Source organism: Petaurus breviceps, unplaced genomic scaffold, assembly GCF_028583685.1.
Source record: "Petaurus breviceps papuanus isolate PSGF00001 unplaced genomic scaffold, PetGlider_PUasm1.0 90451, whole genome shotgun sequence".
NCBI classification, from domain to species: domain Eukaryota; kingdom Metazoa; phylum Chordata; class Mammalia; order Diprotodontia; family Petauridae; genus Petaurus; species Petaurus breviceps.
The window spans coordinates 903215-921092 of NW_027187258.1; the positions used below are offsets into that span (position 1 = coordinate 903215).

Sequence of the window (17878 nt, forward strand, 5' to 3'; positions counted from 1 at the left end):
CCGCCTCACCGTGCCTTGGCTAGACAGTAGTGCCAAATGTTAGCGGGTGGGAAGACCAAAGAACAGGAGTGTTGCTTTGGGGAGCACAGAAGAAGTGGGCGCTGCTGTATGAGGGAAGAAGGGTCCTGGTCCCCATGGTGCTTCTGACCTGGCTCCCTGGAGCAGGAACGCAGAGGACGAGGGGCAGCAGGAGAGGAGGGGTATCCAAAATGAGGTAGAATGGCAGGGGCCCCGTGTTCAAGCTCCCACTTGGAACTTGGGGCAAGCTCTAGTCGGGAGCCATTGTACAGTTCGTGGAAGGAAGACTATGGCTGGTTTCTGTTGTGGGATGAAGTGAAGCCAGAGAAAACTGAACTGGCAGCTGGTGCCCATGGGTTGCTCTGAAACCTACAGAGAGGAAGTGCCTAAGAGCACACAACTAGGCTTTGAAGCCAGGCTGCCTTCTCTGAGAGTCACAGTTGGGGTCACAAAGAGTTGGAAATGACTGAAACAAGTGACCAAAGGTTCCTTCCAGCCCTTTGATTTCTTTGTCCTTCTCTGCACCATCTCTGAGTTCCATGAAGTCAAGAACAAGCAGTAATGGGGCCATTTAGTAGCTAAGGAGAAAAGACAAAAGAATCTAATGCCCAGACTGGATGACAGTTAACGGGTCTGAAGGGATCTTGGAAATTGTCACTTGCTCAAGGCCACAACTCAGAGAATAAGTAGCAGAGACAGATCTTTCCATGACAGCACAGCGCCTTCCCTTGGGGGGAGGGGAGGAGACAGGGGAAGAGCTGTTGTAATGTGAAAGGTGATTCTGAGAACACGGGATAAGCGATATGATGGCTGGCGGCAGACCAGACAGCCTTGGAGAATGGGCCGCTTTCTGAGCCTACAGATTGAATGTGCTGAATTCCAGGGATGGGGCTAACATGCTTTGCAATGATGGAAGCTTTTGTCCCTTAGTCCTCTACCCTACGAGGAGCTCACCAAGCTGATCGATGAAGCCAGCGAGAACGATGTCAACATCTCCATCCTCACCCAGGTAAGCAAGTGACCAGGCCTGGCCTGGTGCCGAGCGCCTTCAAGGGTGAGGTGACTTCCTTGTTGGTTGCTGAGAGCCCCAGAGTCCCCTGACTTCCCTGCTCTTGTCTCCCCTTCCGTGTCCAGGAAATCCTGGTGTACCTGGCCATGTACATGCGAACTCAGCCCAGCCTTTTTGCTGAGATGTTCCGGCTCCGGATTGGTCTCATTATCCAGGTCATGGCAACAGAGCTGGTACAGTCTCTACACTGCTCAGGTATCTCATTGAGCAGCACTCTCCCAAGGGACTTGCTTTTACTTTTGTTTTTTAGCCTCTTGCTTCCAGAAGAAGACAAAGCAGCCTGGCACATGTGCTGCCCATACTGCCAACTCCCAAATTGCCCCAGCAAGCTTGCTCCTAGGCCAGCTGGTTACCACTTTGTCAGACACTGGCAAAGGACTGGTTGGGCATAAGGTGTGAAGGAAGAGGGGCTTCCACAATCACTTGGAGGGTTTGAGCCTGGATGACTAGTGAGGTAGTGATTTCATCAGCAAAAGTAGAGACCTAAAGGGGAGAAGAAGGTTTTGAGGGGCAGTGGATGAATTCGGCACGGGGGCGCTTAGTCAGACATCCTGGTGAGGGACAAGAAGGCCAAGGACAGAACGTTGGGAACTTCCATCCATCAAGTGAAAGGGAAGAAAGACGAGGTTAAGGGGGCAGCCAAAGCCTGGCTCCCAGCTATCTACAAGATCAAAACCAAGCTCTGACTGTAGAGTTTGCAGGTTTGGATAGTGGAGGCCATGGTCTCTTTGCCCGTCCTTCCTGATGTCAAGAGTCACAGACCTGCTTTAGACCCTTGAAATTCTAGGTCCATGTACTACCGTGTTTCCCCGATAATAAGACCTATCCCGAAAATAAGCCCTCCCCTTACTGTGTAAGATTTCTCTAAAATAAGCCCTCCCCCCAAAAATAAGCCCTATTGAGATTGCTACTGTAGTGAAGGTGATCCCCTGCACTACACGCTACATTACAGTACCCTCTGTATGCACCGTCCCCCCCCGCCTCCACCGGGTGAAATGCATGCCACGCTCCGAGCTGCATCCAATCAGAGCTGCAGCAGTGAGCGCGTCATCCTGTTCTTCCCCAGTGATTTGCTTATTGAATAAAGGTACATTTTTTTTTGTTCACATTTACCTGTTTATTAAAATTGCTGTCAATGTTCATTAAAATAAGCCCTCCCCTGAAAATAAGCCCTCTGGTGTTTTTCTGTCCAAAAAAATTAATAAGACAGTGTCTTATTATCGGGGAAACACGGTAGGTAATGTCTAGGCCCCTTTCATGGAGCTAGGTGGCACAGTAGATAGAGTGCCAGGCCTGGAGTCAGGAAGACCTGAGTTCAAATCTCGCCTCAAACATTTACTAGCTGTGTGACCCTAGGCAAGTCACTTCACCCTGTTTATCTCAGTTTCCTCATCTGTAAAATAAGCTGGAGAAGGAAATGGCAAACCACTCCAGTATCTTTGCCAAGAAAACCCCAGATGGGGTCACAAAGAGTTGGAAATGACTGAAACAAGTGACCGAAGGTTCCTTCCAGCCCTAAAGCCTAGGATACCTTGATCCCATTGATTCCTTTGTCCTTCTCTGCACCATCTCTGGTTCCATGAAGTCAAGAACAAGCAGTAATGGGGCCATTTAGTAGCTAAGGAGAAAAGGCAAAAGAATCTAATGCCCAGACTGGATGACAAGCCTTTGAGTCAGCTGGGCCTGATATTCGCATATACCAAAGAGCAGTATCTGTTTTATGGAGTCTCATATATGTGTGACAGGTTTTTTTTGGTACCTGTGTCCCCGGTACCTGGCACAGAGTGTAAGACCAAGCCTATGATTCCCTGCTCATGAGAATTCCCTCATCCCATGTAGGTCAGTGCCCTTCCCCTCAATGTTGAGTCTCAGAGAGCTACCCAGATCCTTGAGAAGCTAAGGTCCTATGGAGGGTCACATAGCCAGGAGGTGTCAGAAGCAGGGCTTGAGTTTGGCTCTTTCTGACTCGAAGACCAGAGGCAGCTCTTCAGCCGCCTTTAACAATGCTTCTGGAACGATTGATGTGGTGCAAGGAATGTATTCTTCCCATACAGTGGATCATGAAAATGGAAATGGGTCCTGAAGGAAAGTGGGGAAGAGGGGGAGGGAGCAGGGGCCATAAGCCTCAATGATCTCTGCCCCCCACTCCATCTTTGGTTTTCTCACGTGCAGCTGAAGAAGCCACAGAGAGTCTGATGAATCTCAGTCCTTCAGCCATGAAGAATCTCTTACACCACATTCTCAGTGGCAAAGAGTTTGGCGTGGAAAGAAGCGGTGAGCTTTAAGCACTTCAGTCTGGGCCAGTTTGGCCAGAGTGGATTTGGGGTGGGGCTTTGGGGACCTATTTTGTGGCTGTCACAGTAGGAAGTTGGGGGGATGGGTGTTTCTGCACCTCTGCCCCCAGAAGGCCCAAGTACTGAGTGGTTCTGGGCTCTCCGCTGGCAGGCCTTCTCACCTTTGCCCTGGACTTCAAGGCTTTAACAAATTCTCCATCTGTGCCTGTGGTTTTGGCAGTAGCCAAGATGGCAGCAGCTCATTCCAGGCCATTAGAACATAATATTTACTCAGCTTTGCCATGGTGCCAGGTGGGGGGGGGGAATGAGAGAAGACAGTCCAGTCCAGTCAGCCACACTCTATGACGGCAGGTGCTTCTTAAGTGGCCCCTATGTGCCGGGCAGTGTACCAAAAAGCATCCTTGGGTGGGGACACGCTATCCCTAGCTTCCTGTCTAGCAGCAGAACCAGCACACATGGCACCAGAGAGCTGCAGATGAACAGGCTGTGTGAGGTTTTGAGGGTGGGCAGGGATTCCCTCCTGGCAGTGTTCCTCAGTGGAGGTGATGTTTGCCTAGACCTTTAAGGATGGGCATGAATTCAAGCAGTGAGTTGGAAAGGATGGCATTCCATGTATGGGGAACAGTGTGTACAAGAGTATGGAGGCTGGCGGGCACCAGTGAATGCCAGTGGGCATGCAGATTCCTTAGTGGATCTGAGCCCAGTGGAGATTCTGTCCATTTTTTATTTTGTAAGTTGGCTCATTGCCTTTCATTGGCACATTTCTATCCTATTTTGTAAAAATCCCCTTGTCCTGGAAAACATCCTTGTGTGCCCATAATGCTCTTACTGAGTTATCACGTGGCTTTCATGGTTGGCTCTCAGTACCAACAGTGCTTGAACTCTCCTCGATCTTCCCTTCTTGACCCTTTTCCTTCCCTTCTCTTAGCGGGGCTTCCTCCAGAGCTGCCCTTGGGCCTCAGGTCAGCCACCACGTGGTATATAATGCCTTGCCAATCCCCCAACAATTAGTGCTCCCTTTGAGGAGGCCATGGGCCAGGATGATGGAGCTGAGGGTCTGTCCTAAGGCAGGAGTCCAGTGAGTGGAAAGGAGGAAATGTATGCAGGCAATGTCACAGGTCCAGTTGCTAGAACTTGGTAACTGATCAGGTGAGACTTGGTGGAGATAATGTCAAGGTTACCACCTTGGAGGTCTGAATGGGAGGGGGTGCCACAGACAGATGGTTTGGCACATGTTGTGTTTGAGCTGCCCCTGGGCTTTTCTCAGTGAGGGGCTCAGAGGAAGTCCCCAGAGCTGGTGAAGTGAGTGAGGGTGGATTGGTTAGCTGAAAGCACCCACTGGCAGAAGCCAAATGGTCCCTGGCTTTCTGGGCCCCATGCTTTCCCTCTGAGGGTCTCTGTTTCTTGCTCCTTCCCTCTTTCTCCCTCTCTTTGTGTGTCTGTCTCCCTCTCCCCTACCCCCTCCCTCACCTCCTCTCCCTCCCTCCCTCCTTTCTTCCTTCTCCCTCTTTCTCCTACTCTCCTCTCTCCCTCTGTTCCTGCCATCTGTCCATCCCTCCCTCCTTCCCTCTGTCCATCTGTCCATTCAAGCCTTGCTCCCTCCATCCTCCTTCTGCTGTCATTCTCATTCTCTTACTCTTACCCATAGTGCGTCCTGCTGATTCCAATGTCAGCCCCGCTATTTCCATTCATGAAATTGGCGCTACTGGGGTGACGAGAACTGAACGGGCAGGAATCATGCAGCTAAAAAGCGACATAAAGCAGGTAAAGAAGCATCATGAGGAAGCTGGTTAGGGCCTTCCGTCCATATTGGAGCTCACTCAGATTCATTTATTTTCCAGGTGGAATTACGCCGGCTGTCTGTCTCCATTGAGAGTCAGGTGAAGTGACTAAGCTATTGAACAGCTTCTGCCATGGGGGCACCCCCCCCCAGTTAAATGTGCTCTTGACCCCCCCGCCAGCTGAACATTCTCAAGGGAGACAGGCCCTGCTCCCAAGGAGCTGCCATTCTTCTGGGGAGAACACAACATGCCCACAAATGAGTAAATCAGGGAGAGCTACAAGTTAAATACTGGTGCTCTCAGAGCAGCTGGGGAAAACATCTCGGCCGCCATCTTGTCCATCATTGGATGGTGTCTCTTCCAGGCAGGAAAAGTTGACACAAACTTAAGTCATTCTTGCTAGAGTGGGAGTGTCATTTCAACATGAGATGACATTAGGGAAGGTCTTGGCTGCCCTGTAGGAGGGAGCAATAGAAAGAGCTCTAGATACCAAAAGAGGTCTGTTCAGATGTGTCTCTCTTTGAGCAGAGTCCCTGATCTTGACCCAGAGGGATGCAGGAAATTTTTTAGGCCACATCTGCTCAAGTTACAGGGAAGGCCTGCCCTCTCAATCAATAGGCACCAGTGAAATCCAGGCTTTCCCAAGCCTGTATTCTGCACAACTTGAGATCTAACTCAAGAATAATTGTGGATGGCCAGTAGGTCTAGACAATGGCCTACTCACCCATGGATATAGAGCAGGGAAGGGATGAGTTGTCTGGTGAAAACAAAGACATGGTTCAGATAAAACTTTCCAGCTGTATCAATGCCAAATTTGTACTCATTTTTCAAATTTCCCAGGTGGGGAAGTACAGATTGACATATTCTTTTCATATGTAAATTTGAACACTGAGTTCAATCATAGACAATAGAAGATCGACATCTAAATGCAATTTCAACTTCTCCATAAAATGTTGTTTCAGAAATGAGTGACCACTTGATCAGCTTTCTAATTCAATAGCAAAGTACCCTAGAATCACCTAATTTCAGTCAGTCAACAATCATTTAGCAAGGACTTGTGGGCCCGGCACTGTGCAAAGCATTGGGGAAACAGGGAAGAACATAAACCAAGTCCTACCAGACAGACAATGTAAGTGAGAGGTAATCTCAGGAAGGTACTAGGAGTGTGCGTGTGTGTGTGTGTGTGTGTATGTGTGTGTATTGGGGTGGGGGGAGCCAGGGAAGGTTTCTTTCAGAAAGTGGGATTTGAATTCTGTATTGAAAAAAATCAAAGCAGAGTTGAGGAGGGGGAGCATTCCAGGCATGGGGTACAGCCAAGACAGAGGCATGGAGTGCAGAGATGGAGTGCTGTGTGGATGACCAGCAAGATGACCAGCGTGGAGGTGTGGATGGATCGTAGAGGGGACTATGGGGTAGAAAAGGACCAGGTCAGAAAAGACTTCAAAGCTGAACAGAGAAGGCCTCCATTGGATCTTTGAGATAATAGGTAGCCACTGGAGTATATTGAGCAGTGGGGTGACCCGGTCAGACCTTTGGTAGCCAAGCAGAGGTGCAAACTTGAGGCAGGTAGACCAGCCAGTCGCTCTTCCACTAGTCCAGGCATGAGGTGACAGGAGACAAGGAGATATAGGGGAGAGGAGATGTTGTCGAGGAGCAATGAGAGAATGCGGCTCCAGCTCAGACATAGAGTGGAGTTGGAGGTGACCCCATGGTTTTGAGCTTGAGTGACCAAGAGGATGGTGGTGCCCTCAACTGGAGTAGGCAAATGTGGAAGAGTGGAGGGCTGGCCAGAAAAGAAGATGAGTTGAGTTTTGGATGTGTTGAGTTTAAGATGTCTGTAGGGCCCCCAGTTTGATAAGACGAATAGGCATTTGGATATGCAAGATTGGAGGTTAGCAGAGAGTTTGGGCTGGACAGATAGACCTGAGAATCACTTCCATGGACATCATAGAACTCATAGAAATGAATGAGATCACCAAGTGAAAATGGGACAAAGGGGAAAGAGAAGAGGGTCCTGGACAGAGCCTTGGGGGCCTCCTGCAGTTCGCAGGTGCGACTTGGGATTGAATCCAGCAAAGGAGACTGGAAAGTTGGAGGAGAACCAGGGAGAAGAGGATGCTGGACAGTGTCCAAGACCGAGGAGATGGCAAGAAGGATAAGGACGGAGAAAGGCCACTGGTGCGGGCGCTAAGACATCACTGGGAAATCGGGAGAGAGCTGTCTCAGTTGAATCTGAAGGTCAAAAGCATTACAGTTTGAGGTGCTGAGGTCAGGAGCCAGGTGGCAGAGGATTTAGAAGTCAGTCAGTAAATCAATAAACAATGATTATGCGCATAAGAAGGCATCATGCTGATCTGGGAGTGCCTTAGAGGAGGAGTGGAGACACCAATTATGGGCAACTTTCTCTAGGAATTTAGACCCAAAGGGAGGAGAGCTATGGGATGGCAGGAAGTGGGGATGGACGGACTGAGTGAGGGCAGATGTGGGCATGTTTGTCATCAGCAGGGAAGCAGCCAGTAGACAGCTGGCAGGGAGGAATCTGCTGGAGAAGGTGCCTTAGAACACCAGGCAGCTTTCTAAGACCCAAAGTAATAGGTTGCCAGTCTGTATGGGTAAAAGGAGTTTCCCCCTTAGGGACTTCCCCATACTGATGAAATCACAGGTCCAGACCAACAAATATATACACCTAAGTATATGCCTTTATTAGTATGGATTTGTACTGAACCATGCACAGTAATGAGGGTGTTCAGGAAGGCAGACATCCTGCAGTTAGGTGGCTTGCCTAAGGTCACACACCTGGTGTGTGTCAAAGGGAGGGTTAGTTCCCATGTCTTCCTGACTTGAAGGTCAATGCTCCAACCATTATACCACACTTCTTCTCAAGTCTTTACTGCTGATAAATGCTTTACTCCTAACCGCCTGCTGAGATAGATGCTTCTTCTAGGATAGGGAGAATTCAAATAGTTCTGAAAGAAAATTGTCATACATCCAGTGGTAGAAGGAGGAGAAAGTAAATTGAGGAAGAAAAGGAGAGATGGGGATAGACTCATTCATTACGACTCAAGTGACTTTATCCTAGAAAATGGGAGATGGCAGCCAGGTGGCTCAGCAAGTGAGAGCATCGACCCCAGTGTTGGGATGACCTGGGGATCAAATCCGGGCTCAGACACTTAGCACCCACCCAGAAACACTTGGCTGTGTAGCCTTGAGCGGGTTACTTAACCCCGATTGCTCATTAAAAAAAAAAGAAAAGAAAAAGAAAATGGGAGAAAACTGGTATCAGGAGAGAGTGCAATTTTAAATGGGGATGGGCCACATTTACCAGTGGGGCAAGAAATAATTTGTATTGATTGAGAGGAATTGGCTAACAATTATCTAAATAGTGGCTGTTACTTGGGTTTCAAGACTCAAGCACCTGTTTACTGTTAGACTTGTAGGGTATTTCAGGTGCTCTCTGGGGGATTTTTAAGAACTTGTCCTGGTATTTTGATTTTCTCATTTTCCATCTTGACTGGGAAACAGTAATTCTAAAGACATGGATGTGGCAGATGGAGTGTTGTGTGTGAAGGAAGAAGAGAAGGCCACTTTGGCTGGATTGTAGAGTGCAGGAAAGGGAGTGATGTTCAATGAGCTGAGGAAGGCTGTATAGGCTTGTGGCAAGCTTGTGTAGGGTTTTAGAAACTAAACAGGTCAGCTTATGCTTTCTCCTAGAGGTGATAGAGAGAACCACTGGAATGGCCTGAGTAGTGGAATCACGTGCCGATCTCTGCACTTGGGGAAAGGTCCATTGGCAGCAATGTGGAAAATGGACTGGATGGGGGAGAGCCTAAAGGCAGAGAGGTCAGTTGGGAGGCCTGAACTAAGGAATGGAGAGGAGATGTCAGGGAGGTGCAAATGACTGGATATGTGTGGTGAGGGAGAGCAATGAGCAGAGGGATGGTGGCACAGCCTCCTTGGAGGGAAATCATGGAAGGGTTAGAGGGAATGAGGAGTTCATTTGGGGACATGGTGAATTTGAAGTACCCAGCACACCATTGCTGAGAGGATTGAGGCTCATGGGCCGTCTGCAAAGACACTAATTCAAGCAGTGAGAGCTGATGATGTTACTTCAAGAGGGTACAGAGGGAGAAGAAGAGAGAACCTAAGACATATCCTTGGGAGATGGCCAGAATTGGGGAGGATGTAGATGGCAAGTCAGCAAAGGAGACTGAGAAGGAATGACTGAGTAGGCAGGAAGACAGCCAGGAGAGAAGAGTGATGGGAATGAGTGTGGTCCAGTGTCACACAGCAGGGACATGCAGAACAACAAAGACCTTCAGACGTGGCACGTTGGCCGCCCTGGAGGTATCAGGAGACTATTTAGAGCACTCAGCTTTTCTCCTGTGAAATGAAGCCCCGATGCAAACAGAAGCTGCCCCCTGTGCTTGGGTCTCCTTACACTCGGGCCAGTCTCTTCCACCATATTCTGCCTCATCCCACAGTGCTACATTCCTTCTGCTTTTCTGCCGCTGATCCTCCAAGGACTTTAGTAGAGACATCTGTTCTAATAAAAGAGTTGTTGGATATGTTTGTGGGCTGGCTGCCTTCTCTGTGGTTTCTCTTAGACTACTATTATTTTTGGCTTTTCAATGATAATATGCTGGCCTATTCTTTGAAGAATCAGTAACTTTGCTTTTATTAATCGTTTTATTTTTTAAAGTGTTCCATTCATTTTAAATTGCTATTCTCTGATTTTCTTTCCTAGTCCAATGGTGGCCACATGCTGAGTGCTGAGCTGATGACCCCGCCTTTTCTGGTAACTGTTGTCATCTTCCCTTTCTTCCCTCCCAAAAGCCTCTTGTGTCTGTATGCCACTGGCCGAGGAGCTATGGGCGAGCCTGTCAGTGTTGAGGGCCCAACCAGACTAAAGAAGCTGAGCTTTGGGGGAATCCTAGGATTATAGATTTCAAGCTAGAACGACTTCTAAGAGAGGTGGGAGCACATACAGTTCTAACTGCCTACTTTCAAGTTTAAGAACGTAATTCAACTTAAGTCATTATTAATCACTTAAGCATGGGCGCCAGTGTAACCAAAAACCACAACAGATTTTGCCGAATTGTGACCTGTTCAGGGTAAGAAGTGCTCCAAGGGGACAGATGGCATGGTTGGGCTTAGAGGCAGCACTCACTGCTGCTTCCCTCCTGTTTGCTGTGTTACTTGCATTCCCAGGAACTCAATCCACTTCATTTTTTAGCTTCCAAGTTCCTTTTTTCTAATCCAATGACTTCCCACAAACATTTCTGAAGTCAGCGTGTGCCAGGCTCCAATCCCCTGGGGGTCTAATAGAGTGGGTGCATTTCTACCATCGGGCCAGTTGGTACAGCGGGCTTGATTGTGTTATATGTCCCACTTTTTTTGCCTTTGGCTCCACTGTATTTTCCTTTTTTCTCTTCAGTCACCTGGACCTTCATTAAGCCCGAACGGGGGCTCCTTCGCAAGTACCCATGAAGAGCAGTCCTGGAAAGACACTCGCCAGGGCCAGTGGCAGCGCCGGCGCCGGCTCGATGGAGCACTGAATAGGGTCCCCATTGGGTTTTATCAGAAAGTGTGGAAGGTTCTGCAGAAGGTTTGAATCTATGCTGTGGCTTTCCCCTCTGAGCCCTCTGCCAGACCTGCATTGGTCCTTGTGGTAGGCAGAGGCGTGGCTTTTTCCTGCTACCTTTTCTACCTAAGGGCAAGTGGACTTTTCCGTCCAACAACATTGGCAGTCTTCCCTCAGGTCAGATGGCCCTCCCTCAGTACTGGCTTTCCCTCTAGCCAACTTCCATATGTGGCACTTGTTTTCTAATGCTACATCACATGGACTGCTTCTGGCTAACTGCTGAGAGGACCTGAATGAGAACCTCATAGGCTGATCAGTCCTCACAGTTGGGAGCTCCTGTATCCCTGAGGTGCCTGGTCCATTGGGGGAGTTGATTCATTCTCCTTGAAGGGTGATGACCCTCCTTCCCTAGACACAAGAGATTGCCCTGGGGGTGAACACAAGTGTGATGGGAGGGGGGATGCTAAACAGAAGGCTCTAGAGGTAAGTAGGGCCTTAGTATGGTACAACAACAGGAACACAAGAGGCAGAATGAGGAGAGGGCCCTGCTCTACCACTGTCTGTGGGACTGCACACCAGTTACTTTGCCCCTCTGACTCAACTCCATGTTCCCTTCCCTATATCGTGAAAACATGAATGCTCATCTTCCCAGGCTTCTAAGTCCTGGTGGGGGCACTTGCCTGGTGCTTCAGGTACCCCAGTTGGAGCCTGTGATCCCCAGGCTGTCTGTGTGCCCTTCAGTGTTTGCATTACAGTACCTTGATGAGTGACACTAGGCCCATCCCAATGATAGGCAAGCTGAGGCCTAGTCTCTGATGCCCCTTTCAGGTGGTTAATGATGGTTAATAATAACCAGACCTTGGTTCTGGCTATGGAAGCAGACTCAGCAATTACTGGGTTCCCTGGCCTTGCTGCTTCTATGCTATGGAGGAAGTACAGAGCAGTTCATTATGGAGAGGCAGCCAAGCATGGGCCTCTCATTAACAGTTCTTTTAGTGCAAGATTAGTGATGTTTCTGGCAATATATTGGTTCAGGACCATTTGACAGACCCTAACACTTTCAGCTCTGTAGCCCAAATGGAGATTGGGCTTGGCAGCCAACACTTACTAAAAAGGCATGGATTTCCAGCTGGCAACCTCGGTGGGCCTCTTGAATGCTACCCCAAAGAACATCACTGAGTGTGTGGGAGAGAATGGATTCCAACCTTCTTCTGCCATCATAGGGCACGGAGTAGTGAGCTTTGTTCTAGTAACCAGGTGGCTGCTTCCCCCTGCTTTTGAATTCTTGAGCCAGGGAGGCTGGAAGAACAAAGGTTGTGCTGTCATCAATAGCAGGGGTGCCCTTATGAGGCAGCTGCTCTCTCACTAGGGTTTCTCCTGAGGTCTACAAAGATCTCTAAAGCTCCTTTTCAGGGGGACCATGTTGGCTTTTAACCTAGCATGACATTTTTGCATAATGTGGGCATAGGGCCTGACTTTGTCCTGCTGGAGGCCCATAGGATAGAGGCAGAATATGGGAGGGAGTTGGGCCAGTGACCTTCAGATGCTCCTCAGTGACCTGGATGAACTCCAGGAGTCTCTACTTAGCCCTAAGGATTGGGGGAGTTTGGAGCAAAATCTGGCTTGCTTTAAAGCCTGCAACCCCTATGGGTGACATCTAAAACTGCTCAGTCTACCACGTATTCCCTTAATCTGTGGGCTTAGACTGGCCCCTGCATTTAGGGTTAGGGTTCCCACACACAGAGCAGAAGAAGTGCCCTTAGTCCTGATGCCAAAGTGGCTTCTGGGTATAAAGTTCTATTCCTGGACCATGGGTATTTGGGCTTTTGGGCTTCTTCCCAGTTCAGCCAGGTTTTCCCAAGTGCCTCCTATGGTCCAGGTGCTAGAGAGAGAATGACAAGCATGAGACCAGCCCTGGCCTTCCAGAAGCTTCTACTTCTCTGCCCTGTGATCCTTGATTATGTACCTGGTGTTGCAGTGTTCAGTGTCTCCTAAAGACCATGTGGTTGTTAGTGTAGCCTGGCAGAGTAATGAAATCTGCATTTCTGGCCAATCACCTGGCTTTCCTCTTGTGCAGTGCCATGGCCTGTCTGTGGAAGGCTTCGTTCTTCCTTCTTCAACGACTCGAGAGGTAAGAGTCTGGGTGCTCCCTGGTCCTGGGACAATGGAGAGTGATGCATGCTCTGATCACTTGGCAAAGTCTTGAACATAGGGAAGAGTGTTTCTAAGCTACTTACCTGGGGTTTACATTGAGAAAAAGGAAAAATGTGTCCTTGAGCAATTGGAAGCCTGCTAGCCCCAGGTTGGGCATAGCTTACCAGCAGGACAGCCTCTCTGCCTGCCATCTACCAGGGTTGCTAGTGTTGAGAAGACAGAAATGATAGAGATGTGGGAATGGCGCATGCTTCAGGATCATTAATGGGGCCGAGGAATAGTGGAGATCTCACTGTACTCATTGCAGACTCTTGTATGCTGAAGAGGACCAGAGTTCCAGGTGATTATTCTGGGCTTTGCTCTTCTTCCCAAGAGAACATTCTCCATGTCCTCCATTTGGAGGGATATTTGTTTTTAAAAAATCGTGCTTAGCACAGTACCTGGCACATAGTACGTACTATAGAAATGCTTATTCCCTTCCTCTTCCTTGGCTTGTCTACATGGAGGCCAGGCCGAAGTGGGGTACAGTGCTAGTGGCAGGCAGCAGGCAGATCCAAGTAGTGACTCAGTTACTTTCTGAAGGGCCAGAACATTGCTCCTGGCTCTAGTGGTTTTGCTGCCTTTACAAATCCATGATTCAGGGTGACTAGGTGGTGCCGTGAATAGAGCACCAGTACTGGAGTCAGGAGGACCTGAGTTCAAATCTGGCCTTGGACACTTAACACTTACTACCCATGTGACCTTGGCAAGTCACTTAACCCCAATTGCCCTGCCCTCCCCCCTCCAAAAAGCAAAAAAAAAATCCATGATTCATCTCTCTCAGATGGTGGGTACCTTGAGAATGGTGCTTTTTTCCTTCTCTTAGATGACTCCAGGGGAGATTAAGTTCTCAGTTCATGTGGAGTCTGTCCTGAATCGCGTCCCTCAGCCAGAATACCGCCAGCTGCTGGTCGAAGCCATCCTCGTCCTGACAATGCTGGCAGACATTGAAATCCAGAGTGTTGGTGGTATCATTGCTGTGGAGAAAATTGTGCACATTGCCAACGAGCTGTTCCTTCAAGAACAGGTCTGTGCAGTCTGGGTAATCCATGACCCATTGAGGCAGGCTAGTTCCAGCTGGGCCTGTGCTGTTGGGCCAGAGTTTGGGTGCTGGCTCATGTTGGCTTCATTGTGCTGTGGATGTCAGTTTCTGTCTCACTTTTGGGGCTACGTTCTGTGTCCCCCATCCTCTTCCAAAACCGAGCTTTGACAATGAGCTTCTTTAATTCATAACTGTTTTGGGTGATGGAGCTCACTTTCTCATTGCCTTTTCCATTGTTCTGTCTGCAGAGCTGAGCTGTCATATTGGCCAAAGGGTTTGGGTGCAGAGGGCATCACCATCCAGCTTCTTGCAAACAGCTAAGTAGCCTGCTCTGCTCCTCTAAGCTCGGCTGCTCTGGTCTTGGGACAGAGTGCTTCCTGGTCCCTGGAGACATTTGGTGGTCTATAGTGTTCATTCAGATTGCTTAGCAGACACAGCACAGGGTCATTTATAATCATACTGGCTTATTAGGATATCATTTTTCTATTTGAATTGCATTGAATTAGTAAAAGAGGGTGGAGTTTCCTAAGTGGTCTTGATAAGTGTTCCTAGGATTATGGGATGTGGGATTGAAAGGTCTGTGGTCCAACTTCCTCATTTTACAGTCAGAGGGAACAGAATTTGGCTAAGTTCGCATGATACTAGTTAGCCCTTTTATAGATTGGGTGTGGGCCAAGTGATTATAATGAATGGGATGTGACTTGCCTCAGCCCGGCTGTTGGAGGAGAAAATATGGAAGAACAGGGAAGCCTCATAGGCAAGAGATTGTTGATGACTTGGGGAAGAACAATTTTGGTGCAGTGATGAGGCTGGAAGCTGGATTGTAAAGGTTTAAGAAGAGAGTGTGAGAATATGACTGTTATGGATACATACACATGTATAACCTATATCAAACTGCTTATCTTCTCAGTGACAGAGGAAGGGACAGAATTTGGAACTCAAAGTTTTAAAAATGAATGTTAAAAATTGTTTTTATATGTAACTAACTGGGGGGAAACTTAAAAATAAACAAATGATTAAATGAGCCAAAAAAGGAGAGAGAGTGTATGTGTGAGGAGAGGAAGTGAAGGCAACTATTGTAGACAGCCTTTGTGAGGAGTTGAGCAAGATATTGAAGAGATATTTATAGGACCATGGGTAGTGGTAATGGAAGGACCAAGTGACAGTTTTCAGGATAGGAGGAGACATGGGCATGTTTGCAGGAGGTAGGGAAGGAGCCAGGAGCCAGAGAGGGGTACAGATAAGTGAGGGAGGGGATGATCTGCTGGAGGAGAATGTCTTGTGCAGCTGGACGGATTGGCCTTGGCCAGGAGTAGGGCCACTTCTTCATATGAGATGGGGTGAAGGAGGAGACAGTGGCGGAAGTCACCTGAGTGATAGGAGATGAGGAAGAGGAGAGGAGAGGAGAGGCAGCTCACGGTGAATGGCCTCCATTTTTTTCTGTAAAGTAGGAGGCAGAGTTTTTAGCTGAAATAAAGGGGGGAAGTTTAAGGAGGGAGGAAAGTTTAGAAGAGCTTTTATGGAGAGTGTGAGAGTGAGCTGATAAGGGAGGTAGAGTAAGATTGCCTAGCAGCAGTGAGGGCCTGGTGATGTTGTGTACAGAAATTTGTAATGGATCCAGTTAGAGTGGCTGTGTGATTTTCTCCACCTTTGTTCAACATCACACATATTGACATGCTATGTAGAAAAGAAGTTGGTAAATGGTGGGAGTGATCCAGGGCTGTGATTTGGGGCCAGGGATTCAGGAGAGATCAGTGGAGTGTTGGATTGGCTCACCAAGGGCTTAAGATGGGGAAAAGAAGATGGCCTGGGAGAGAATTGAGGGGTCAACTGGAGGTCATGGCAGAGGAAGCGATGGAAAGCTAGTTAATTATGGTTGGATGATGGCAAGACCCAGGGTATGACCATCTTTGTGTGTGGCTACAGTGGGGTGGAGGAGGGGATCATGGGAAGGCTGAAGAGCTGAGTGGTTAGGGTGTTTTGAAGGAGAGTCACTAGGCATGTTGAAGTCCTCTAGGATATGGGCAAGAGGTGGGGAGGAGAGAAAGGTTTGTGAGCCAGGTACCGAACTTATTGAGGAAGGAAGGGGAGTGATCTAGGGATCTGCAGACAACAGCTACCAGGCTTTTGATTGAGAACAAGGACCTCAAAGGGCTTCATTATCCCCATTTTACAGAGGGGGAAACTGAGTCTCTGTGAGCTGAAGTTACTCTTCCCTGATCACACAGATCTACTTCTAGACACTAAATTCCTAGTCTTTCTCACATATACATGTGTTCCTACCCTCACTCCCTCGGGGCTCAGATCCTGTAACAGCCCAAGATCTGGACGGGCAGTGGGAGGTTGGGGGGTAGTGAGCCACTTTTGCAAAACCAGGAGCTGAGTAGTCATTTTTTCTTCTCCCATCAAACCAGAAAGCCCTTGGAGCAGACGACAGCATGCTGGCAAAGGATCCTTCCTCTGGTATCTGCACCCTCCTCTACGACAGCGCCCCCAGCGGCAGGTTTGGCACTATGACCTACCTCTCCAAAGCTGCGGCTACCTATGTCCAGGAGTTTCTGCCTCACAGTGTCTGTGCCATGCAGTGACATGCCTGGCCTCCCTGCCCTTTTCTCCGTAGCTTAGAAGGGGGACAAACTCACCTAGTACAGTAGCTTGGGCAGAATCCAGCTGTCTCTAGAGGCTCCGCTTAGAGCACTCCTCAACAACTGTTTCCCAGGGTGGCCTCCAGGTGCACTAGGGTGGCTTGTTAAGTCTGTTCCTGACTCACTTTTCCTGTTTTCATCCTAACTTATTCCTCTCTTCTCTGGTTGCTTTATTGTGGTGTGCAAGGGGGGTTCCTCGATCATGTCTTCCATTGTTTCACTTTGAAAGCTTTTTGGGGGTGGAGTGGGGTCTAAGCGTTTTCTCCCAGCCGCCTCATGGTCTTCCTGGGAACTGCATGGCAACCACATGAATGGCCATCCCCCCCCCTTCCTTGTGTCCATCCACTCACTGAATGAGCTCAAGGCTGGGGGCTCACAGCCCGATACGGCTTCCAGTGTTCACCTGCCCTAGAATTTGGGCCTTGGACATTTCAAAGGAGGCTGGGGAAGCAACTGATCCCCTTCACTAGCTTGTTTGTCCTGGACTCAAAGCCAGCATCCAAAAGTGATGGGTCAAGGGGCAGACTCTATCCTTCTTCTCCAAGGAGGGTTCTGAGCTGTCCTGCTCCATCTCGCTGTCTTCCAATCCTCCAGCCATCAGGCATCACCACTTTCCCCATAGGCATCTAGAGAGGTGTGGGACCCATCTGGCTCCAGTTGAGCACATGCACCTGAATGGGGGGCCTTCTCATGAGCCCCTTCCCTAAGTTTGGTCTTTTATGTGGCTCATCTGATCTGTAGAAGGCTTGCCCAACTTTTCTTTTTGATTGGAAGACCAAAATCTTACTTCCCTACTCTCCTGGCATTTGCTGCCTCTCCCCTCCCTTCCCCCAGCAATCAGTTCCGGCTTTGAAAAGAACTCTGAGCCAAAGTCCTTTCTACCAAGAGAACCTTCATGCCCAGCTCAGTGAGAAATTTATTAGCTACACTGTCCGTTCAAGGGCAAGGGGTGGCTGGTTCCTGGGCCTGCCATTTGGCCTAGCACAGTCTGGCATGTGCCTAGCACTGCCCAGCAGTAGGACTTCAGGGTTTCCCAGCTGCATCCTTGCTGGCACTCCCGCACACTGTGGCATTTCACTGTCTGACTTAATGTCAACAGTCTGCTGGATGCACTTGACGCTGAGGATGTTTTGGAAGTTTACGGAATAAAAGTGAAACGTGCGCGGTGTTTATCTGTGTCTTTGTCGCCAGCATGTCAGACTGTCACTTTTTTCAATGATTGCAGTCTACTGCCTTGTGTTCAGTTCTGGGCATC

At 48.9% G+C, this 17878-nt stretch overlaps 1 protein-coding gene across 1 annotated transcript in view; it reads left to right on the plus strand.

The window, feature by feature from the left end:
* PHKA1 (phosphorylase kinase regulatory subunit alpha 1) overlaps positions 1-17784 on the plus strand; it is a 72920-nt gene extending 55136 nt beyond the window's left edge. Inside the window, exons 24-33 of the mRNA XM_069062393.1 lie at positions 949-1027; positions 1153-1282; positions 3260-3361; positions 5030-5145; positions 5223-5261; positions 9907-9957; positions 10597-10767; positions 12821-12874; positions 13763-13963; positions 16393-17784. Of these exons, the coding sequence (XP_068918494.1) occupies positions 949-1027; positions 1153-1282; positions 3260-3361; positions 5030-5145; positions 5223-5261; positions 9907-9957; positions 10597-10767; positions 12821-12874; positions 13763-13963; positions 16393-16566 (1117 nt within the window). The 3' untranslated portion in view covers positions 16567-17784. The remainder of the gene's footprint in view (positions 1-948; positions 1028-1152; positions 1283-3259; positions 3362-5029; positions 5146-5222; positions 5262-9906; positions 9958-10596; positions 10768-12820; positions 12875-13762; positions 13964-16392) is intronic.
* Positions 17785-17878: the final 94 nt, after the last annotated feature.